At 40.1% G+C, this 26,045-nt stretch overlaps 1 protein-coding gene across 1 annotated transcript; it reads left to right on the forward strand.

Moving 5' to 3' along the window:
- The first annotated feature begins 825 nt into the window (after positions 1–825).
- LOC145435920 (uncharacterized) lies at positions 826–23,556 on the forward strand. The gene is made up of 12 exons (XM_080313181.1): positions 826–965; positions 4,610–4,808; positions 5,422–5,540; positions 8,695–8,872; positions 8,931–9,079; positions 10,294–10,399; positions 10,489–10,678; positions 17,711–17,865; positions 21,645–21,807; positions 22,201–22,277; positions 23,041–23,203; positions 23,272–23,556. Exons 1-12 carry the CDS (start codon positions 902–904, stop codon positions 23,371–23,373), a joined length of 1,665 nt encoding a protein of 554 aa, XP_080169307.1. The 5' UTR covers positions 826–901; the 3' UTR covers positions 23,374–23,556.
- Positions 23,557–26,045: the final 2,489 nt, after the last annotated feature.

Below are 26,045 nucleotides of genomic sequence, written 5' to 3' on the forward strand. Positions count from 1 at the left end.
GTTCAAATGCTATTGCCATATATTGCTCCTTTCATTTGGACATGCCTATTCATGTTCGAATATTATATAGTTTTGAATACAAAGTCATTATTAGAAAGCGTTACGGATTGCTATTAATAGGGTCAATTTAAGTTCGCGACAGATCTGTACTGTAGAAGGTTGATAGCACCGCCGAAAGTGGCTGAATCTTACCTTGTAAGAACATTTTCTGTCTATATAGGCTTATGGTGACTATACCGATACACATTAGACTTAATCATGTTAAATAACTTGTTTTCACTGCACAGAAAATAAATCCCCGGCAAAATACAGTTCAGGGTAAATAAGTAATATTTTGGGCGAACATGTTTTGACGTAAAAACGGAAGATTTTTTACAAAAAATGAATATTTTGACATTTTTTTACTCCAAAAAACTTCATTTCAACAAAGTTTTGCCATCAAGTATTTAAAATAGGCATTGTTGCACATGATGTTAGAATTGTTGTACTTTCTTCATTTTTGGTTGAAACTGTCAACGCGGCAGTTGCTTGCTGGCAGCATTGAGCTTCAGTGTAACAGATCAGTTGCTTCATACCGATAATGTTTTCTACATAGCACTTTTTAGACCGCAACCTGAATCTGAGTCTTGTTAATGTCTCGCGATCCACCCATATTATATACCATTGTCCGATCCCGTCGTTAATGTTAAAGAAGAAATTCTAGAACACTTATAACAGCCCGTGATGCCTGATTTCATCTCCGAGAATTTAACCGTATTGTTGTCTGTTTCACTCCTAAAAAAATAAGAGCATCTTCTTGTTTCTTAACAAATTCCATACTTTTTAGTTATTAGATATCCATTCTCTTCATGCACATTTGCTTGAGCCTAATTATTTCCTTTAACGATTTGTGGAGCGAAAGATGAGAAGCAATGTCGTATGTCGCGTCATGTTGATAATATTCATGGTTGTTGAGAACTCTCAAGGTAAGTATGAACGAATGTGGATAGCTGGGTTCGCTGAAGTGGTTGACGTATACGTGTCGAAGACACATGGAGTTTCTTGGAGAGGAGTCAAAGTAATATGGTTTCACGACATATGTGTAATATGAATGAAACCATTACTGGAGCCTACCCAGTACCCTGCCAGAGAAGCTATATAAAGAGAGATGGCGGGGTAACTGCGTCGGTCATTTACTTGTCAATCAGAATATCCAGAATCGATCGTTATGTTTGCTTCACTCATGCGATAGCATGAAAAGGCATTGATTGTTGCTTGATGGTTGCTGATTTTCGATAGGCTATATATACGAGGCATATTCGGATATATCTGAGACATATTCTATTGACAAGGCAGTGACTCCTGCTGTGTAATATAGTATGCTTGGTTACACTCGATTATTTGTATATGGGGTGTGTTTGACATATATCGAAAGCGAAAATGTCGTACGTGGTGTTGTTGGTAGCAAGTTAAATGCGTTTTTGCATTGCCAAACTCAAAAAGTCATATTTTTAAATATTTGAATAAAGCTGTTGTTGCACTTGGCATCATTTGTCGAAATGATTAGTTATACGAGAGGACAAATACATAAATCATGACATCGTAAAAGATGTCCCGTTATAATTTTGCAGCTATCTGACACTTGACATCCCACAACTATGGATAGAACGTTTTAAAATGTAACAAAAATTGATCTGTTATCAGAGCATTCGAGCAGTGTAGCCTTATCCGGGTTTTGGGCATACTCCTTGTAATGAGGCTATTGATCATGTCATTGCCAAAGTCAAATTAAATCCGCGTTCGAATTTTGAAATAGATCAATAACAACTTAAATATAATGATTGTGCCATTGTAATTTAAAAGTTCAATCGCCGAAGAATCCATTGTTGTCACAGCTGTGGAGGGTGGGCTACCCCTAATTACCTTCAATTGGCGATAATATCGTAAATAAAGAGACTCAAAATGACCGATGATGTAAGTAATTATACATCAAAGTGGTAACAATATTCCAATAGGTTGCCGTAACGACCTGTTTAGATAGCTAAACGCCACACATAGCAAGGCACGACCTTTTGATATTTATACTATTCTCCATGAGAATTTGATAGTAAACTATGTATCGCCCGTGGTAGTACTAAGTCACGACGTTCCAAGTCACAAGTCCTTCTCTGATTATGACGTTTGACCCGACCCAACTCGAATCATTTTTATTTTATCAACCAGTCAGTCCAAGGTCGAGTAATTATACGAAAGATCGCGGCCAAGTCCAAATCACAATTTTCAGTCACGAATCATCAACGGGCGATGTTTTATCATCATGATCAGACAATGTGACATAATAGCTGATTTTCCATACTTTACCATAGCTGATTTTCCATACCTAGCTTTTGAAAGCATGGTGATAGCGAAGTTTGATGGGACGCTTCAGGTTGCTGAAATGGCTTTAGAGCAGGGGTGTCAAACTCAAATTGCGTCGCGGGCCGTCTTCAAACCATCTGATCGCTCGCGGGCCGGACCATTCAAATGATTAACATTTCATGCCCTTGTATTTTGCATGAGTGCTCAATTATTAAGCCTACACAATAATATATTACATTAAAACGGATCAAAGGTTTCTAGTCTAGCAACACCTTTATTAGCGGACAATAGAATTGGTAAAATTACGATTATAACCGGTTAAATACGATAATATAAACTGCTACAACAGTAGCTTTGTGTATAGGAATACGAGAGAAATATTAAAGCTGGTCCATTACTATTACATCGCGATTCGAGTTTCTCCGTATGCAGAGCTGTTGTTAAGTCATAAGCAAAATTGGTGCGTCCACAGATATTCGAATGATATTTTTGTGTAACAATTATATTCTCCATGTAACCTCCACTTACCGGTTTCTCACTATGGTGGTTTCACTTCTGTGAATAACTACATTTTGGTCCATTTTCCGTAAAACTAGGAATTGAGTATGCATTTTTTGCCTTCTCGGAATTGGGCGTAAATGACGGCTCTTACTTGCTGATGTTGACTAGAGTGAAACCACAACACCACTGTCGGATGGTTATAATGTGGCCTATGAACAATTGAACATACTCGACATTTGCTATTTTGAGGGATTATTTAATGATAATATTTCGTACAAAATATCTCAACATTAAAAAAAATGTTCTGGATAATACAGACATTTTTCAAAATGGCCCCTACATATTACACGGGCCGTATGTTTGACAACTCTGTTTTTAGAGTGAATTGTAAGTTCTCGAATCAGAAATAAGATATGTGCCATTTAAAAATTGTCGAATACTTGAAAATCCCAATGGCCGACACGGGTCGAGTGTTTAATACCACTACATTAATACGATCAATAGAGGGTTGGCAAAAAGCATCGAATTATAATTCCAGTTATGATATTATAACTCCTAGTGGAGTGGAATGGCGAGTAGTGTAGTGCAGGGGTGCCAAACTCAAATTGCGTCGCGGGCCGGATTTGAACCTTCAAACCGCTCGCGGGCCGCACCAGTTGAATACCGATATGAGCTGTTGAAACTGTGGCGAAGAAGATGATCAAAGTTAGCACTTATCTATGATCCCTTAGCTTTAGTCGTAATCAGGCGTTCGCGCTGTGTATGAGGAGTGACTAATATTAAGAGATTTAACTGTAGTCCGGGGACCTTTCGAGTCAGAAGTGACACCGCAGTGCGACCACAGACATTTGAATTATATATCTTGTATGACTAATATATTATATAAGTGCATATAACGCATATAACGCATATAACGGTTCCGCATTGGCGTTTTCGCCTCTGTGAATAACATTGTTTTGGTCCATTTTTTCATAAAACTCTAAAATTAGTGTATGCTTTCTCCCTCTCGCAATAGAGTGTCATGATGTCACGGGCTTGCTCCTAGAGGTAATTACGGTGAAACCACAACCCCGCAGTCGGGTGGTTATAATGTGACCTATAGACATGACCGACATTTGCTGTCTTGAGGGATTATATTTAATGAAAGTATTTCCTACAAAAAATCTCAACATGTGTTACAAGTGTGCTGGATGATATAAGCATGATTCAATTTACTCGAAATTGCTTCACGGACCGGATGAAGTCGTCTGGTGGGCCGTAAGCGGCCCGTGGTCTGTATGTTTGACACCCCTGGTGTAGTGGTATAATACACAGCTGCAACACCAATGGGTTGTGGGTTCGAGTCCGACCGATGTCGACTCAAGTATTCCTACTTAAGTGTTGGAGGTTTATGTCGGCTCCTCCTAGCCATCTCATCCGCGTAAGCGGTGTCTTACAAAAAGCCTATGGAAGTGGGCCGTGCTACAAGTCGGCAGCTACGTAAGCAAAATAAGGAATATCGGCCTGGTGAAAAATTACCATTGTAGTCGACAAACACCATGAATGCCGCAAACCACAACAACATAACTCTTAGTGGAAAAGGAGTGTATATAATTTCAGTACGAGACAAAAGTCAGTTTCGAATCATTTCCATTTATACTCGATTCGATTGCTCGAATCATTGTGGCCACCCCTAATTGCATATAGGCAAAATTTACTAGTTCACTCAGTAAGTAGAATCTTTTATCCTGGCCCTCTCTGAGTATATTCAATATTTGCTGGGTATTATCAGGTTGTTCACCTCACGGGGCGCGGCGCAAAAAGAGATATCTATCAGCACCTGAGCTATCGGAGACGTTGGCTCAGTTTTTCGGATCGTGTCCGAATCTCATGACCGCTTCGAGTGGGATCCTCGCATCCTTGCAGAGCGCGGTCGACTATTCCATACGCGACACCAATTGGTACGACACTGTGTCGGGTTCGCTGTGCGTGTAAGTGAAAACTGAATAGTAATAAAGCTCGTATAAATACGATAGTTATGACTAGGGTCGCATTTAAAACACATGTTTCAAAACACTCTGTTTTAAAAAATGCCACTTAATTTTTTTTTCAAATGCCATAATTGTGTAAATACTTTCGCGAAAAACATGTAGTAGGAACATACGGACGATTTTCACCCGATATAGTCGACGTAAACGATATGGAATGGTGGGAACCCTCGAAATCATCTTTGATTCAACAGTTATAGCACGTTGATATCGATCATTGGTAGGCCTACTGAACGGGTGGGCGTTCTGGCGATGATGACCGCCGACCGTAAAAATGCTGCTTGACGATGTCGTTAAAGATATTTTGGTCCGTTCATGACAGGGTTCGGAAGCCTTTCTCCGGTCAAACGCGTCATGTTTACCCTATATTTTCAATTGTCAGTGCCAATCCACTACGACGTAACAATCCAAAATTCACGACGACATGGTTCAAAAAACAAATAAAAGAAAAACAGTAAAAAAACATGTTTTAAACACGGGCTTGTTATAAAAGTGTTTTTTTTAAATTGATTTTTGTTTTAAATGCAACCATAGTTATGACGTTTTAATTTTACAGCGGTTCTAGTAATACCACTGCATGCTGGATTGATGCAGTCAAATTCTTGATCGACGAAACGTCCCCGCTGTATAACGCTACGGAAGAATGCATCTACGAATGGGCCAACCAGAATTACGGTAAAGCATTGGAATGCGGAACTACACATTCATCCGACTTTGGTCACTGCTGGGTTTTAGACTATCACGAAATCAGAGTTGTTCGGGTCCAAGAACGCAACGTTGGTAACGCAAGTAGAATTAAAAGTGACTTCCTAAATATGTACTCTATTCCAAGTAGAAGACATGCCAAAACTTCGTCAAGTGGTAGTAGAACAGATTCCAAATGTTACATGTGATTGAGACTTCGCATACTTATGGTACTTAATTGGAGGTGAACGCTTCCGAAATCACAAGATGCACCTTCGCAACTAACGCAGAATAACACTACTGTGCAAATGGTCGCGTTTTTCGGAAATTACTCAGCTAACTGTATACATTAAAGATTCCGTCAAGTAGAAGCAGATGTGGCCAGAAACCTTTGTGCCAATTTTGGAATACTCAAGGATGATTGGCCTACTCGTACTATACTTACTATAGTGGTTATGCTTTTAGACAATCTCTGATTTCGGCTTTTTACTTTACAGTTTTTAGGAAAAACTACTCATCAGAAAGCAGTTTTCGAACATATTTGCAGCAATGGTTTATGACAGAAATTGCATGGTCTTACAAGTGTATGAAATAGCCCCTGTATCACCGTAACTGAATATATTTCCGCAGATTTCACCTTATTACGCTGTAATCAGTCATTTTGCGTGTTAGGATAAATGTTGTAATTTCACAAGTAGCCACCTTCGATGAACGGCTATCTAAAAGTATATGCGACCCCTCCGATTGAAAGTAATTACCTGAGCGCTTCTCCAATCTTCATTTTGTTTCCTTCCAATTAAAGTACTTTTGACATATCTTGGATATCGCTGATTTTACTTGTAAGTGAGTAGAAATTTAAGCCATTACTTCAATTTCTATAATTGAGTATCAGCGCTGACTATAATTTTACCACCTATGAATAAAACGTAGTATCACGATAACAGAATGCAACTAAGAAAATTTGATCATTGTCTGGCGCCATTTAATAGTCATTAAGCGAAGTTGTATTTTGCAATTTTCGAAGCTGCCACCGGCGATTGGCTAAATATTTTCTGATACACCTTGTTTCTATCTACCGTTTCAAAATATTAACTTGAGATTTGAAGATATTTCGTTTTCTACTTCTGTTTTTGAAGTAATTTATAAAATCACCATTTTTAATTGTAATTTATAAGATATTTACCACATCACTTCTACTTGTAGCCCACATAGGTTTCATAATTACAACTCTGAACTTTAATCTCCAAACAATAGAATATATTGATTGGTGGCCTCAAAACGCCATTTACAGCATAGCAGGGGTCACTAACACGCGGCCGGCGGCCCGCGACCTGTTTTTTGAGATTTAGGAAAATTGCTTATATAGTAAAGCATTTTGTAACACTAAAATTGATCTCGGAATCAGAATCGATATTGGGGCTAGCGATACACGTTACTGGCTGAAAGAATGTCTCTTTCATATAGCTTGATCTTGTGGGGACGCACTAAGCCGTTTCTAAGCGTATCGGTCTTTGCAGTATATCTGGGCAATTGCACGTCAAGACAACAAGTCTATTCATGTTAGCTGATTCTCCCTCGATCGAATCAAGTTGCCATAACCGAAGCTGTTTCAGCTAGTCAGGTATAGGCCTAGTGATGTTGGGCACAAGCGAATAACTTAGTTTGAAACAAGAACAATATTTTGAAACTGAAATAAACTTCAGCATTACAGATTGCTTTTGCCACGTGATCCGCGCAAGCGGTGTTTTGTAAAAAGCCGAGAAGTGGGCCGTGCTACCAGTCGGTAAGTACGGAATCAAAAATAAAGAATATCAGCCTGATGTAACATGACCATGACCATGACCATGAACAATGTAGTCGAAACACCATGAATATCAAAAACAAACAAACAGACTTACAGCGTTCTTCCGAAATCTCATGTCAGTTCGCGGGCCGCAAAATATGACCTGTCGGGCAGCATGTGGCCCGCGGGCCGCGTGTTGATGACCACTGATTTAGGGTAGCTAGCCTACCTTCGGATCTTATCATCCAGCTAATTCAAAAGTATGCACAATGCACATAGACTTCTATAGATTCTATATCTGGTATTTTACCACTGATAGACGCAGATTTGCCAGTGCTATACCTTCAAATAAACTGAAAAAGCATATCAATACTACAACATATTATGTGGTTATGTGTTAGCTCCTCATACATTCCAGCACTATAATGCACATGTTTGCGGGGGATTATACGCTCAGCAATACTGAACTTATTGCAATAGGCTATATACTTGACTATGAGCAGTTATTTTAATGTTAGTAAAATTGTTACAAAATTTACTCTTCACAGAGACGATTTATAAAGTTCTATGGTCAGCAGAATTCAAGATATATCCTTGTCTGGCGGGTATTCAAGAATGTCTGCAAGAATTCTCTTTTCCGGTGTTCAGAAGCACCCTTGGTCGGCTTTAGACATAACTAATACCCCTCATTTTAGCCTTAATATACAGATATTGACTATAACTATTCACAGAAACAAACAACAACTGTTGTCTAGTATATTTTCGTGGCATATTTAAAGGCCAATAAGAGCAACAATAAGGCTACCTTGGCGGCGCATGCAGCTCTGAGAGTCGCGGTTGAGAATCACCTAAATCTAGCTCACGGACTTCTACCCAAGTACCAAGGATAAGAGTTACTTTAGATTGAGATCCGAGGAAGAGGACACTTTTCAAAAATTCTGTCAGCTCTTGTATAGTACCGGAAAAGAAAACTGCTGATTTTGAAATTTTTTCGACCAATAGCAGGCCTACTATATTGATTAATAAAGGTCATCTTTCCCATCTCTACTCCCAAAATACCTGTCGCGCCGTATTGTTCGTTGATTGCGAATGATTGCCGAGTTTTCTTCTATTACATTTTAATACTTTTTCTAGAAATAGTCGACAAATTCCCAAACAAAGAGGACATTTAGGCGTTCCCCAAAGACAGTTTCAATTTATTGAAAAAAGACGACGAATCTTCTTAAAAGAGGACATACATGGTCACCCTAACCAAGGATGACTACCTTGACCGCCTCTGAGTCGATCACAACGGTCATCAGATCGTTGTACACCACAAATATCCCGCTATTACTGAATCACAATTGACATTCCTCTTTTAAGCTCGACGGAAAAAGCGTAGGTCTGAACCGTTCTCTGAACCAAAATTGCCGGGTCCAACCGCTCTGGCCGAATCAATGGATAATCTAGCACAGAATTATACCGTCGAATATCCCTCGCTTAATCGAACTGACAGCGCTAGCATCATCGAATTTACGGCTTTCCATTACTCGCACTGCAGGTAGACCTCGTGTCTTTTATTATAAAATCTCGATCCTATTTTTTAAATTCTTTTTCAGGTCGGCTGAGATACCTGAATACTTTTGGTCGAATAACACATGTCCGAGTTCGGGCGAGGATGCTTCGTGGCGAAATAATTTCACCTCCCTCTTCGAAGATGCTACAAGAAGTGATGGTCCGATGTACCTTATATTTCAATATTGTATAGGTACGTTCTAAAAAATTGTTCTGTGGCCCATAGGAAAATGCTTCTGTGGCCCACTGTTTGAGAACTGCTGGAGTAAAACAAATCCAGTTTCTTAAGTATAGTGCAAGTATGCATAATCTATTATTCACACATAGCTGCCGTAGTAGTCGACGATGGTACTCATGCACAAGTATAAGTAGAATCGCATACGTATGTACTAAATTTCAAGCACTGATATTCCAAGCTATACTAAATTTGCTACAAGTTGAAGTATGAAGCGAAAGGTATGATAGGTATGATAGATATATTGAAGTAATTAGATGGAAGTACTAGAATGGGACGCGGGGCTGGGAACTTGTCCTTTAGTAAGTCAGTCCCCCGTCGCTGCATTTCATGGTCTTTCTCCGTTGGTCTTCATCTCTCACTTACCATCGGGATTTAACGCAATAATATGATGCTAAGCCATTTGACCACTGCAAGCAAAAGTCGCAGTAGGCAAACAAGTTAAAACTCGGAGTAACTAGGAGAAGAAAAGAATATCCGTTCGAGTACTTCGAAGTAGCAGTTGTAGGCTACCTTTTTAGTGACCACCTCCTGTTGTCAAATACGCCATTCTTGCCGCTATTGAATCATATGTAACCAATCCTACCGATAGTTTTTGTGCGTTGGACGATCCATCAAACACCGTAATGAGAATTGCGCCACACATAAGAAGTCGTACGGCCGGAGTCAGGACTTGTAACGTGGACACACGCCGCAATGTTCGTATTTAGCAAAATAGGCGGTCGGGATGTAGCCACTAATAAAATTAGGGTCATGAATTCAACAAAAGTTATAGGAGTATAGTAATGTGACGCGGCAGGTCAAAATCATTGTCGGTAGAGGTAGAAAACTGAAGATTTGCGAAGTAATCACCGGGCTTGAACTATACCATTACATCGGTGTAGTAGCTGTGGAACGTAGGCTACCACAACGCTATCTCCCCATATATAGTCTGTTACTATCATTACAAGTCACAAGCCACGAAATTGCAAGATCCGTGTACCCGCTACCAATGGATAACGATTGTGCTACGAGTTCATCCAACTAATTTAAGTAGCGGCTAGGAGCGCAAGCATTGAGAAAATGTTGGATCCTTGAAAACGCAAACAGACATTTTCGGACCGGAAGTACTATCATATGAAAATACCGAGCGTAAGCGTTATGTGAGATTGTAATCTTTCGATCATTGACAGATAACATAACCTCCACCTGCTCCGAAGTGGATTGGGCTAGTGCAACGCAAGTGACTGAAGCTCTGGATATGGAAGTAACTTGCACGAATAACTACATGGAAGCAAGGCTAGTGAAAGAATACAATACTCTCAATACACGTGACATCCCCCGCTGGGACTGGTTATTGAAAGCGAAATGACAAATCATATTTTTAGAATAACCGTCTGTATTTTGATCGATGCCGGTTACGATATTGAAGAAGACATAACAATCAACGGGCCTGAGAACGTCACGAGTGCATGCAACAGCCTGTCGATAATGTCGATCGGCGATACCTGGATTGCGAGAGTCTACGATCCGTTTTCTGAATGCAATACTGTAATCACGCGAAGCGCTGATAACTCCGTAAGTTTGGAACCTACCTATTATAGTGGTCAATAACGAAGAGAGTTCACAATTTTCGACATGCTTTTCATAAGATGTCTATGGAGTGACCAATAAGTTTCCACGAAAGTCTCGCTAAATAATTTATGCAGAGGTTGCGTGGTTCATGCGCGTAATTTCAAGCCGGATATAGCGGCCCATACGATAGTTCCATCACAGTATGGAAACATACGATCTACTATAATTTCAGTGGCTTTCCTAATAGCTCGAAACGTTATTATAGCATCCGATACAAACGTATCCGTATAGCTCAGGGGTGGGCAAACTTTTGAGCTCGCGGGCCGCATTCAACATCTGGATCCATTCGCGGGCCGCAGTATATAAAATTGGAATCATAAACCACGCAATACTGGTATTTAATTATATAGTGAGTACATGGAGATCATATATATGCTTATTTTAAACAAAGCAGTAAACATTGCTTTGATGATGATGCGTAGGCTACACGCACCAGAAACAGTGATGAGATGTCATAGACTGGTCGACCTTAATAACCAATTTGTCAAAACTATAGAGATGAAAGTCGGTTGTCCCGATTCTTAGAACAGGAATGAAATTTAAATCTGTGAGCAGCGATCTGTTCATAGATTTACTAATTCCACTTTGGGTTCAGCTCAGCAGCTCCAGGACACACAATGCTGATGCATACTCATACAGAGAACGAATATACCAAAGACACGCGCGAATCGTTTTTTATAAGCTCACTGAAAGTTCGCTGAAATAATCAAAACTGGAGTGGCCAATCTGAAATCACACTTGTGATCCGAATTATGTCAATCTCGTTTAGGATTTCTGTGATGTTTAGCAGTTGAAACCTTTTTAACTGCGTTTGCCTTGAGATCGGGCTGTCGTGCCAGAAATTAGGCATAAAAAATAATATAGGAAGTAGGCCTACAATCATTGGCACGGAATGGGCGTTCTGATGACGAAGACCGCATACAGTAAAATGTGCATAACGATATAGTTCTGGTTAGGGATGTTTTAGTCTGTTTATGAGCCTTTATGCGTAAGCTAATTCTCTGATGTATATATGATGTATATATCGTTGACTTGATCAGTGGTTCTCAACCGCCGGTCCGCGAAGTATATTAATATTTTATACCTTTATTTCAAGATGCAATGTTGAAGGCTGGTCCATCGATAAAATAAATTAAGCATCAAATTTCAAACTCATTCAGAACTTCGTGAAGTAACATTAGGTCTGGAAACATGTTAGATTTGACTTGAAGTTCAAGACGTGTCATTTGACGACAAGCACGCTGATAAGTACGAGCTTACTCGCTAAGCCGCACAGTTTGCGCGATCATTCGTTTTCGATTCAACCATTTTGTGAAGAACCGTAACTGCCGAACCCCAAACCCCCCAATTGAAGCGGCGCCCAGCTTGACGGGGGCTAAAAATTATTTCGTGAATTAACATAAACTATAAAGCATTTTTCAAAACGTCATCCAACTTCTTCAAATATTTCTCAAAATGATAGTCCCAGCTAAGAATAATAGCAAGTATAAGACACCAGCAGTGGCTGCCTATACGGCCGTAAACCAATCTTTACGCGGATTGGTCGAGATACAATGGCCCTAGAAACGGCGCAGCAACGGAGGACGCTGCATTTACCCAAGCCTTTCAGCACTTCGATGTATTCCTATAGCCGTGTAGACTGTATAAAAACGACAAGATTACAATGCAATGTTCATTTCTTCATCAACGATAGAATTACGAAAGGAAATAAAATATTTAGTAACACATACTAAAATAGAATGCTGAAACACTGCTGTGTTTATAAATGCAGTGCCACCAATTGCAATGAACTTGGGAAGAACAGATCCTTCCATTCCTTTCCTTTCGACGCAAAGGACAGGAAGGATTGGGAATGCAGAGTAATAAGGCATGAATTCAAGCCTACTTCCACAAGCATCATTTGCTCCTACCACTTTTGCAAGGATTTTGCTGCTAGTGCATTAGATACACCAATACAGTTTAGAAAATCACGTCTAAAGAGAGGTGCGATTCCCAGTCACAATCTCCGTGGTGAAGCACAAGATACCCGCATTGCAAAAAGGCGGACCCTGAACTCCATGCCGTGTCAACTGTCTTCCTCCAATGCTGTTGATTATACCTATTCAGGAACTAGTACCGTTGAAGATAAAGATATGTTAGTCTAGTTCCGTTCCGAATATTAAATTGATTTTTTTTGGCAATGAAGAATAGAGAAATGCGAGTTCGAATTCTGACTTGAGTACTTGGCTGAGCATCACATCCAGTTGAAATTCCTGGAGTTTGGGAATGTTTTGTTTCCAGTCAGGGTCTCTTGATACTTTGCAAATCCTCCGCATATCTTTTGTAGTCCAAACATCAAAATGTGCCCAGTCACTATTTGTGACATACATTTGGGCCTGAATTTGATGCCAGTAAGAGTGATTTACTTGTAATTATCCAGCAGCAGTCAGATAAGAAATCTTTATATGTGATAATCTGCCCAAGTTCGAATCTCATGAGCTCATCGACTGTTGTTACGATATCTCCAGGGGCACTTTACCTCAAGCACACCAACTGCCGATGCGGTCTGCTCAGGTAGAATCACTCTATCAGGTGAAGGACCCAGATATCCATACGGAAAAAGAACAAGATCAATCTTTGCTACATTCACATGAGTGATGCTACATAGTAGGATAGTAGTCTTGAATAGTCTTTCGTGCTATAGCCGCCACAATATTGAATCCATGTTCATACTGCACTGTCCTTGAAGTGATTTGAAAAGAGATGGTGGATTTGGAGTACGTGCTGTCTTGTTCCTCTCAACGCAGTCCAAAACCCTATCAAAATTGCTACTTGTGAGTCGAAGAGCCCCCAATTTACCCAATTTTGCACATTCTCTCTGTTCTGATGTCCTGTTGGCAAGGTAGCTAATCTGCATATGACTAACCTTGTTGGCTTTCAACCCTAAGATTCAGGTGATGGCTTTGAAGATTCCATTTGAAGGTTAAACGATGGTGATTCTAAATCAGGACCAACAGATGACAATGTGGAATTTGTATGTGCAGCATCTACAACATTGGAGGAAGACAGTTCATGACACGGCATGGTAGTGGTAGGAGCAAATGAAGCTTGTTGAAGTAGGCTTGAATTCCTGCCTTCTTACTCTGCATTCCCAAGCCTTCCTGCACGTTCCGTTGAAAGAAAATGAATGGAGAGAACTGTTCTTCCTCAGTTCATTGCCATTGGTGGCACTGCATTCATAAACACAGCAGTGTTTCGGCATTATATTGGAGTAGGGGAGATGTGGTACCGATGGATCAAAAATTGGAAAATGATCACTGGCCCCAAAATGTTCAGCCGAAAACAGCAGGTCTTTTGCTGGCTCAGCACTTTGATACAAGCTCTACCTATCGCGCACATATACATGAATATCCGTCTTTTCAAAAAATATTTATGGACGTTCAAAATTTGTTGCTCGAAGGTGTCATCGGTCCCCACCAGGTGGGTCCAATGGCACACGACCCGGGGACCTATGACACATATACCCTAAATACCTCAGATGTGACAACTTTTCATGCTCAGTATCAATGTTCCCTCTAATTTTTCAAGAGTCTGCGCAAACACGTCAACTCACTGCGCAGGCCCTCGGACAACAGTGCGCAACCACCCTCCAATAGGGCGATAAAAATAACTACTGGGGGGCGAAGCCCCCCAGACCCCCCTTCGGCTCTAGGCTTCTTCCGGTACTTATCATGTACATTGGGTGCCCATTTAGTAGTAGCGTCCTAAACGCGCGAAGCGCGAAAAAAATTGTAATTCATGATTGCATCGGCCAATATGATCGGGAATTGCATATATATATTGCTGTCAATTTTTATCCCCTCCCTGCTCACATAATCAGATTTACCGGTAGAGCTGATCCAGTGAGGTGTGTTGGAATAGATAGGCTCTCTAAATAATAATAAAACATCTTCGGGCATACCCGTTGATATAATGACTTCGTTACATGATGCTATTTCGTGACCCCCTGTCTGCTATGTCAAAAGAGATTGAAATCGCCAAAACGTACTAAAGTAAAAGACGTACACGATTTCAAATTGGTATTTCTTAACTGGAAAATAATGTTCCCTCGATATGGCATTTGTCTTGCTGTGGGATTCGGATTGCCAGGACAGGAACATTCGGCGCCAGCCATTTAGGCGCCCATGGACATGGGCAATTAGAGATATATTTGTATATATCGAAGTTTTCGGTCAGCACCGGGGCAGTCTTTGTCGCCCAAGGGTTTCTCGCTGCTGATCATTCTGGCGGACTTCTTGGATTCGCATGTTACATAGCCTTGGCGCGGTAATGGCCGACGCCCAACTGCCCATTTCTATAAATCATGCCTAATTTTTGTTGGGAAAGGGTACCCAATAATGAGATACCTTACAATAATAAAACGCGCGTAGCGCGAAAAAAATTCCTGAAAAAGTTTAAAAAATACACCATGATTTGTATTAATTCTCGAAATAATTTTGGACCCGCTTCGAGCTCGGCCCCTCCAATTGGGGGGTTCGGGGTGCGAAAGTTACGGTCCTGAGTAAATCTTACGCAATGTTCATGCCACGCGGAGAAGACTATCATTCGTTAGTTTCTCGCAGATTTACTTCGAGCTAGCCCATTGTTATTTATAACTTTGTTGAACCATGTTATTTCGCCATTCCCAGAAAATAATGCGCTATTGAAATGATATCGCTCACGTGTACGAGGCCATACTAAAAAATATCTTCCTTGAGGTGCAGGTGAGTGTGAACTCTCATTTCTTCACGGAGCGCAATAGTTACCTTTGCGGGGCGCACTTGTACCTCGGTTTCAGACTTCAGTGATAACACTATTTGGCCCTGGCAATGTTCCATCTTAATTTTCACGAATCTGCGCGCCTGCGTGGTCCATTGGACAACAGTGCGCAACAACTATAAAAGAAAACATCATTTCTGATTTTTTGTGCGCAGCGTAGATTTTCTGTGCGCAGAGACCGTTTCAGCACTGCGCATTTGCGCACGTGCGCAGCTTGGAGGGAACATTGTTCAGTATTATAATCTAAGCTACAGTAAGCCAAAGAAGAATGTTTGATCGCAACCGTCAAAAATTAGAATAAATATTAACTCAAATGTTGTCATAAAATCATGTTTCGATTTAGGCTCGGACTTATAAATTTGAGGGTACATACATATTGCCCGAAAATCGACAGTGTGACTTCCGAATACCTCGTTATAGCGATAAAACGTCATATGCAATTATTACATAAAGATTTTCTGTAGGTAGGCATGTTTCATTTGTTTTATGATTAGTATGCTTGATTATTTTGCTTGATTTGGCTATTGTACCATCGGTCCCCACCCTACGAATTTTATACATGAATCGAAAAAAATTCCACTCAATGAAAGTATTGAAAAAATAATAGTTGCCATTATATAGCCTGATACAAGCCCTACACTTCACAATAAAAATGATTGCCGGTTTGTTCGTGTTGAAGGTTACAAAGAAAAATGTAGGGGAGATGTGGTACCGATGGATCAAAAATTGGAAAATGATCGCTGGCCCCGAAATATTCGGCCAAAAACAGCAGATCTTTTGCTGGCTCAGCACTTTCATACAAGCTCTACCTATCGCGCACATATGCATGAATATCCGTCTTTTCAAAAAATATTTATGGACGCTCAAAATTTGTTGCTCGAACGTGTCATCGGTCCCCACCCAGTGGGTCCAATGACACACGACCCGGGGACCTATGACTCATATATCCTAAAAAACTCAAATGTGACTACTTTTCTTGCTCAGTATTATAATCTAAGCTGCTGCAAGGCAAAGAAGAATGTTTGGTCGCAACTGTCAAAAAATAGAATAAATATTAACTCAAATGTTGTCATAAAATCACGTTTTGATTTAGGCTCGGATTTATAAATTTGTGGGTACATACATATTACCCGAAAATCGACAGTGTGACTTCCAAATACCTCGTTATAGCAATAAAACACCATATGCAATTATTACATTAAGATTTTCTGTACGTAGGCATGTTTCGTTTGTTTCATGATTAGTATGCTTGCATATTTTGCTTGATTTGGCTATTGTATCATCGGTCCCCACCCTACGAATTTTATACATGAATCGAAAAAAAGTGCACTCAAGGAAAGTACTGAAAAAAATAATAGGTGACATTATATAGCCTGATACAAGCCCTACACTTCACAATAAAAATGATTGCTGGTTTGTTCGTGTTGAAGGTTACAAAGAAAAATGTATATGTCGATTTAAATTTAGTTTACACCCCCCAAAACAAAAATCATCTGTGAGAGACCCCATAGCTCGCGCACGTCGAATTTTTTTGTATTTGAGGAAAGATTTTGCCAGCATGCAATTGTAGACAAGTTCACGGAGTGTAATCTCATAGAGAATTTTCAAAGTATTTTCGGTCCCAGTGATCCGTCGGTACCACATCTCCCCTATATGTCGATATAAATTTACTTTACACCCCCCAAAACAAAAAAAACATCTGTGAGAGACCCCATAGCTCGCGCACGTCGATTTTTTTTGTATGTGAGGAAAGATTTTGCCAGCAAGCAATTGTAGACAACTTCACGGAGTGTAATCATGGAATTATCATAGAGAATTTTCAAAGTATTTTCGGTCCCAGTGATCCATCGGTACCACATCTCCCCTATATGTTACTAAATATTTTATTTCCTTTCCTAATTCCATTATTGATGAATTGATGAAGAAATAAACATTTCACTGTAATCTTGTCGTTTTTATACAGTCCACACACGGCTATAGGAATACATCGTAGTGCCAACTAGGCTTCTTAAGTAAATGCAGCGTCCTCCGTTGCTGCGCCGTTTCTATGGCCATTGCCTCTCGACCAATCAGTGTAAAGTTTGGTTTACGGCCGTATAGCGTTATCGTTTGGCGTATGCAAGTCAGTACAATGTACATTGTACATGTGTCTTACTTGATTCTTTCAACATCTTCCAGACCTACTCATATAGCAATGCAGTTTCGATCTTTCAATTTTCCAACCTAAACGAAGACCCCGTTATCCGAAAGAGGCACGTTTATCTGCCTTTTACCTGCGAGTATCAGGCGCACTACGATGATGTTCAAATCAACGGATTCTCCGTAGAACAAGAGTGAGTTGCTTAAATTTTAGTAGTGGTAATTTGATTTGCTGTCTTATGATACCAAATATTGCTGGAAACTTTGAAATCACTGGCACAGCTGGGAAAATTCGAGTGTAGCAAATCGGTAATCAGGTTCCGAGTTTAGTCGCGGATTTGAGTGCGACGATCCACGGCGTCGTAAGCCATGAGTGTGCAATATGGGCATTGTGCAACCTTTTAGACTGGTGAGCGATATGTACATTACACTTAATCACGCTTTCAACCGTTCGTAGAAGTTACAATGTCCACCGTACCATTTGGGATTGAAAACGTTGGCGGCAGTGACAGGGCTTAACAAGTATCGGACAGCATATATATGAATCGTGAATGCTTGAATGCAAATCGCAAATGTGTAGGTTATCGAATAAATTTAACCATTTAGTGTCAATGTGACCGTTCTCTAACCCTTGTGGACTTGTCTCAAACGATCTAGAATCTAGATCAAGCTAAATTACAGAAATGCATTTCGTGCGCCTCACACCATTCCAAAGTTCAACTACAGTGCGGGGTGGACCGACAAATTCTCCGGTTCGACTCCGATCCCATTCCTGAGCCGGGTTCTTGTCCTGAAAACTCCTATAATCATGTACGAGTAGGTATTTCTAGTGAACTACAGAAACAGTACATCACACGGAACGGGATGCAGGTTATATTGCAAAAAAAGAGAAATATGACAATACAAATTCGCAGGTTTGTGTGGAATATTAAAACTAACACACTACACAAGTGGGGTTGGTGCATGGTTGCTGTATTTACAGCAGTCATGCTCATCAATAACAATTCTGACCGTATTATTAAAAGCACTGATCCGACTGCTATCCGGCACCGGCCGCATCATAAAACATGCTGATCCGGTCCGAATCGGCTCCGGACAAAATTTCCCTAATTTCGACTTATTCGCCGATAGCCGGCTGGAGCTATCACACCCCGGTGTTAGTACTATGGATAACTTGGATCCACAAGTGATCGGTAACGAATTACCTCTGTTTTCGGACTAATTCCACAAGCTTTTCTTGTAAACTAACTAAATCAACTGGTTAGACTACTTCCAATCCTGCTTATCAATTTTCTGTTTGTTGAAAAGAAACTAAGCCTAAGATGCTTAATGCTTTATTTACCTGTAAATATTATGTTCTCCTTGTAATTGATTAGATATGTACCACGTCACTTTACTTCTACTTGAGTGCCAATGATGACAAGGCTACGTTGACCACATCTGCTAACCTGATACTAATATGTGACTTTTATGCCGCCACAAAGACTGTAATGTCTGTCGCACCATATAAAAACGATTTGGTATATTCAAACAAAATCCATATCATATAGCCATGATTCTCAACCGGGGTGCTGCTAATGGGACTGCTCAGGTGTGCCACGAGAAAATGAGGTAAAGAGGGTTGCCTGCGACATGAAAAATACAAGGACATCTGCATTCTGAGTAGCATTTTGAATGCTGATATAGTCATTAAAGGGAACGGCGGCAAAGTGAAAAACTTTGATAACCACTGTCATAGCGTTTTATAGCGATGTTGTGAGTTGATTACTATACCTCACATAGTAATGTCGTATCGTTGATCGATCGGTGGTAAGAAAGCATTTAAACGACGATTGTCGTTGAGTATAGAGCTACGTGGGGTAGTGGCGAGATAGCGTAGTGTTATGATCCACACTGCAACACTTCTGGATTGAGGGTTCGAGTCGGTCGACTCCAGAATTCCTTCCTAAGTGTTGGAGGTTTATCTAGGCTCCTCGACACGTCATCCGTGTAAGCGGTGTCTTATAAAAAGTGGACTGTGCTTAGGGTTGCATTTAAAACAAAATCAATTCAAAACAAACATGTTTAAAACAAGGCCCTTGTTTAAAACGTGTTTTTTTTTTATTTTTTACTATTTTTTTTCAAGCCACGACGTCACGAATATTCAATTGTGACGTCATAGTGGATTGACATTGACAATTGAAAATATAGGGTAAAATAGTGCTCCTTTGACGAAATATCTACATACTATAGCTGTTGAACCTACTATTTCGAGGGTTCCAACCATCCCATATCGTATACGTTGGCTATATCGGGTGGTAATTTTCCGTAGGCACAGGCTGCATGTTATTTGGAAAGTATTTACACAATTATGGCATAACTATATAACTTAAAAAATGCCTTTGTTAAAAACACTGTTCAAAACATGTTTTAGACAAAGTGTTTTACACATATCCATTCGTTTTAAATGCAACCCTAACCGTGCTACAAGTCGGGAGCCACGGAATAAAAATGAAGAATATCGGTCTGGTGTAAATGACCAATGTTACCCTGAATATCAAACAAATAGACCCTAAGTGGCTGATGACGTATCATTTAGGTACTCGAAGGTATAACCCCCCTCTCTCCCTATGTACTCCAATCGCCCGATGCAATTGATAACTCGATTCGGCTTTGACTGGAATCCATGTGTCATGCCGTAATCACAGATAATGCGACAGCACAAGCGGAAAACGCCACGATTGAATAAAGTACGGAGTTTGTGACGTCGTAACGCAGGGGTGGGCAAACTTTTGATCTCGCGGGCCGCATTCAACATCTGAATCATTTCGCGGACCGCACTATATAAAATTGAGACTATAAACCATAACTCAATATTGGTATTTGATTATATAGTGAGGACATGGATAGAACATATGTGCTTTGATGATATCGTGCACGCGTCAAAAGCATAGTGGCGAGATTTCATGGGCTGGTCGACCTCAATAACCAATTTGTCAAAACTATAGATATGAAAGTTGGTTGTCTCGATTCTTAGAACAGGAATGAAATTTAAATCTGTGAGCAGCGATCTGTTCATAGATTTACTAATTCCAATTTTGGTTCAGTTCCAGGACACACAATGCTGACAGCATCATAACCATTTCAGCTTCAAACACGCTTCTATACTATGTGTAGATAATATATATATACCCCAATTCTACGCATACAGAGAACGAATCTACCTAAGACACGCGCGAATCGTTTTTTATAAGCACATCACTGAAATAATTGAAACTGGAGTGGCCAATCTGAAATCACACTCGTGATCCGAATTATGTCAATCTCGTTTAGGATTTCTGTGATGTTTAGCAGTTGAAGCATTTCAAACTGCGTGGGCCTTGAGATCGGGCTGTCGCGCCAAAAATTAAACATAAAAACTATATAGGAAGTCATTACCTTAGAACAATGGTTCTCAAACTCCCCTTATTGTCATATCACAAAACGCAACCAGGATGTTAGCAAACATAACAGATGATGGCGTGAAAGGTTACGACTGTGGATGAGAGATTTTTAAATATGAAATTCAGACTAAATACAGAGCAATAATTAATTATGAATGGGACGAAAATCACGCGGAGCGCAAAAATTTTTTTCAAACGCGCCCTCCTTCAGATGATTTCACGCCGAGGGGGCGCGCCCCTCAGTTTGAGAACCACTGCCTTAGAATTGTCATGGTGAAATATACCAAGAAAAAGTTTAATCAAGTCCCTGCAATAACTCGATTTTTAGTACTTTACTTTAGTTCTTTATACTCTCGCGGGCCGCACAGAACGGTGTTGCGGGCCGCATGCGGCCCGTGGGCCGCAGTTTGCCCACTCCTGTTGTAACGTAATTGTGACTTATATTAACGGCTGAAATTATCTAACAATCTTCCACTGTTCCATTTTTACAATTCTTAAAATACACAGCGATAGAGTCATCTCATAAATCCTCCGCTGATATCCGTTTATAGAGCGCTATCAGCTTATGAATCGGAGGAATCGGGTGAATTTGAGCATACCATTCGCTTTTGCGAAGACGAGAATTGCACGCAAGAGATCAGTAGCGGAGATGATTTGGTTTTGTTGGATGATGTATATCTGGTTATCGAATCTGAGAAAAGACTGAATGCATATGTAGGTACATTTTATTAAGATGATTTAGTCTATCTTGGTGTACGCTACGTGTATTTGATGCTATGCCTAACGTGAAATTTTGGATGTTAGATTTTCATTTTTCACATCGTGCATTGTGCTTCTCGACTGATTTTCAGTCTATAAATTTTGCATTAGCTGATTTCAGACTTTATAGTCCAAGTCCTTCTCCGAATTTGAGATATGAATCCAAATCGAAATGTAAATTGCGTTTCGTATCAATGCGAAATGCCGAATTTGAGACTGCATAATTCATGGCTGCTTTCTCGGTGGTGGAGAGAAACATATCGTTTTTTGTCGCATCATATTCTTGATTTATTTTTATCCCACGAAGTCGCTTCGCGGGCCAGCAGTTTGACGCCATTGGTATAACAGATTCAGGGACTGGCAGCTTACAGCGACGAGACGGATTCACCGGAGTACAACTACACGATCATTGATTATGATACCAAGTATGATACTATTTGCGTATATAGGGATTTAGTCAACGGTTTTAACATTCTATAAACTGCAAGATACATCTGAAATGCCGTAACATACATATATATATATAGGAAATGATATACACAGCAGTGTGATTGCGGTATCGATGTGACTCGTGGTGCACGTGGCGATATACAAGGCCAATAGAGTATTACTTATTACATATGAGGATTGTACGATATCTGTGGCTTGCGAGTCGCAGAAATCTCAATGGCACCGAATGTTTAAAAGGCACAAAACAATAGAAAAATAAACGACTTGGCTGAAACATGACTGAAAACTTACACGTTTATCATCAATATGTAGGCTATACCATGCAGTCTTGCAACGCCCTTTGTTACCTCGTCGGTCTTTAGAATTGTGACTGCGATGTATTGTATAAATCCATGCATGGTATATCTATTTCACTCCACGACTGCATGTATGGCAAATGTATCGAAGCCGGAACAATGCAAATCTGGTGAACTCTCGTGCCATGTAGATGTATGTTATAGCTAGGATGCAAATCTAGGAGCGGGTAAAAGTTTTGAATGATGGCTAGATTATATACGAATATTCATTATTACGCATTGTAACGAATGATGTCATAGGCATGCATGCGACCACTCCCATCACACTACGCTCTCGTACACTTATGCATTTACTAGAAACACATTACTTTACAGGGAGTTGCTGTGTAAATTTAATTCACTGCATGAGGTTATATACATGAGCTTTAGCTCCATGTTTCAGTTGTCTTACACCAATGGAGGTGGCAGACGGTTCCGCATATGAAGTATCCGACTACAAAACAGTCGTACGGTTTCGAGCCTTCAAATGGCCCGATTCGGATCTAGAGATTTATCTTATAGCGGAATATAGTTTTTGCGATCCGGAGTTTGCTCAATGTGAAAACGTAAGTGTTGGCCATCTAGTGAGTGGTAAAATAATGTTTTGAGCCCATAATCTATGCCTCATTGTCAGCCATGTGAGGCCGAATCTGGAACACGAAGACGAAGGCGCGCGACAAATGACTTGGAAAACCCGACAATTTCTACAACTCTTGGACCCTGGAGAACAATTTGACGTGAAGCAGCGCCAATAAACAACCATACCTGGAACGACATTATATTTATTCAAGGATTTATTGAACAATTTAGATTATACTACATAGCGAGCATGAAAAGTAGATTTTGTCAGATTTAATTGTATTATTTTTACCCAAGGTTTTTTCGGAAAATTGAAGTATAAATCATCGTGAATATTGAACATATTATACTAAACTGGGAAAGCGAGTGGCACATGGTGTCAAGAGTCACGACACCAACGGTTGGTGGTTCGAGCCTCGGCTCTGCCCAGTTTTGACGTGTTAGAGGTTTATCTGTGCTCCTCATCGTCGACTACACCGTAATTGCACGGAGGATTACTGTGAATCGAGCTATAATACGGCAGCAAATATCCGACGAAGGGTGCATGGAATGGAGAGAGAGAGAGAGAGAGAGAGAGAGAGAGAGAGAGAGAGAGAGAGAGCGAGAGAGAGAGAGAGAGAGAGTGAGAGAGAGAGAGAAAGAGAGAGAGAGACTGATTGGTGGATGAGAGAGAGAGTTCAAGACTTGATTTTGGAGATAATTATTTTTACTCAAGGTTTTATCAGAAAATAAAATAAAAACAATTATTGCGAATATTGAATTGAGTTTAGTAACTTTTTCTAGGGTTACCATATTTGTTTTGAATACGAAGCGAGATTCGTCCAACGGCTTTGGCTCCTCATCACCGTGGTTCTTGACCGGCAGCAAGAGAATACCACACTTTTCTCTTCGTTTTTAAAATTCTTTCGGCGCAGTAATATGCACTTGCGTTTTCGTATCGTGGTCATAGCCGTATAGTTAACAAGTGTGTCTGCTAGAATGGATGAGTGTTGGGATCAAGTCACTACCTTCGAGTCACAATTCATCTAGGGTCATTGTGCATTTTGACTCGGGTCAAGTCAAGTCACACGATTTTTGGAGGGTACTCGAGTCCATTCGAGTCAAGTCAAGTTACGAGTCAAGTCAAGTTGTCTTTTCGAAGTACTAGGCACGATTAGCTGTTTGGAATGCAAATTGACTCGCCATTAATTTTAAATCGATGAATGAATCTAGAGTTTAATATAGGCCTACATGAAAAATGCGCTGTATAGCTCACGCATACATAGAAATGCCAAACAAGGTAAGTAACTGTATAGCCTCAGTCTATTACCAACCAAAATAAAGAATAGAATACGAAACCACAGGAAGTTAAGACGAATTAATTTGATGCAATACCCGTCTGAACATCCATGAGATACAATTTAAGCCTGCTTCAATGATTGACGAGTGATATGAACTTATAAACTATATTCGAACTCGATTTAAATCATACAAGAGATAGGCTATTGGTACAGTTGAGCATCGTGCATAATGACCAGTCTATAAAAATCTCCGATAGATTATTTTGCAGTCAATTTATTTGAGATGATAAAACAATGGAGGTTCAGTAAAAGGAACAGTATTTGAATGAATGAATGATTGGGTGCTCTCACAGACCTCACAAGCGTATTGAGAAGTATCCGAACATATGCAAGATACAGCGATTTTCATTGACACCGATTGACTTCTTACTTCATCGGGGTTCATTCAATTGTAAGACCACACTGAGATCCATACAGACGGGTCTGAAACGGAATTGGGATGCGGATATTTGGTTCCCGTTCCTGCACAAAATATGAATATTGCGAACAGACATGGGGTAATCGCGATAAGTAATCGTAATCGATTACGACGATTACAGCATTTTCAAGTAATCGTAATCGCAATCGATTACATTCGAAAAAATCCTGAAGTAATCGTAATCGTAATCGACTACTTCCCATCTTCAATCGATTTCTTTGTGAAAGAACGATTACTTTTTTATTTGTACAAGGACTGTGACATAAACTGAACACTCGTGAACAAGGAAGAGATATTAGCCTATACCAGTAATTGAGAGTACAAACGTCTGATTTTCAAATGCCACTGCTCATTATTACGTCGAGGTAGCCTAATAGCTTTGCTCGTCTTTGCGTAAGAAGTATCCACACATCGTAAATAGATATTCGATGTACAGTAGTGTAATTGTAAGGAAACCCACCGTGCTGTATATCGGGTTATCATTACATGTCAGACGCCACTACCTCGCAGCAGGATAATTAGTCGCCTCTCTGCCTAGTTTAAAATAGCAACTTTTGTATTGATGTTTGGCTATGCTTAGTTGAACTATAGAATGTAATAGTTCTACTTCTAAAGTATAATGCAGTTTGACCGTTGCTGCTTGGCGAGCAGTAGACCTATATGGTACGAACGTACACCAGACAAAGGTTTGAAATTTTGTACTCGTCAAATAAAACATTACGCTTTCCACAACGAAGCATTAAAATCAACAGCTGATATATATCATAACTGAGCCGTTGCTTTGCTGTTTCTCGTAATGACAGCTTGCATTACATTATCTGTATTAAGTTGAAGGCAGAATTTTATGTTCAATTTCTCTTATTCTCATATTATTCTACTCGTAACGGGCGCCATTCAGTATTTCACAATTCTTCATTAAACTATTGGACCTGTCGCCCTGGCCATCGGCTTATATACCATGTTAGCATGGGTTGTAGGCCTAGCTAGAATCAGGATCAATACAGCAAAAGCGTCCCCCACCCAAGCGTTGGTCTTGAGCCCCCATAGGGTAGCCAATTTTCAAGTTGAAGA

Source organism: Botryllus schlosseri, chromosome 3, assembly GCF_051294905.1.
Source record: "Botryllus schlosseri isolate E-star chromosome 3, Bs_hap1, whole genome shotgun sequence".
In the NCBI taxonomy this organism is placed as follows: Eukaryota; Metazoa; Chordata; class Ascidiacea; order Stolidobranchia; family Styelidae; genus Botryllus; species Botryllus schlosseri.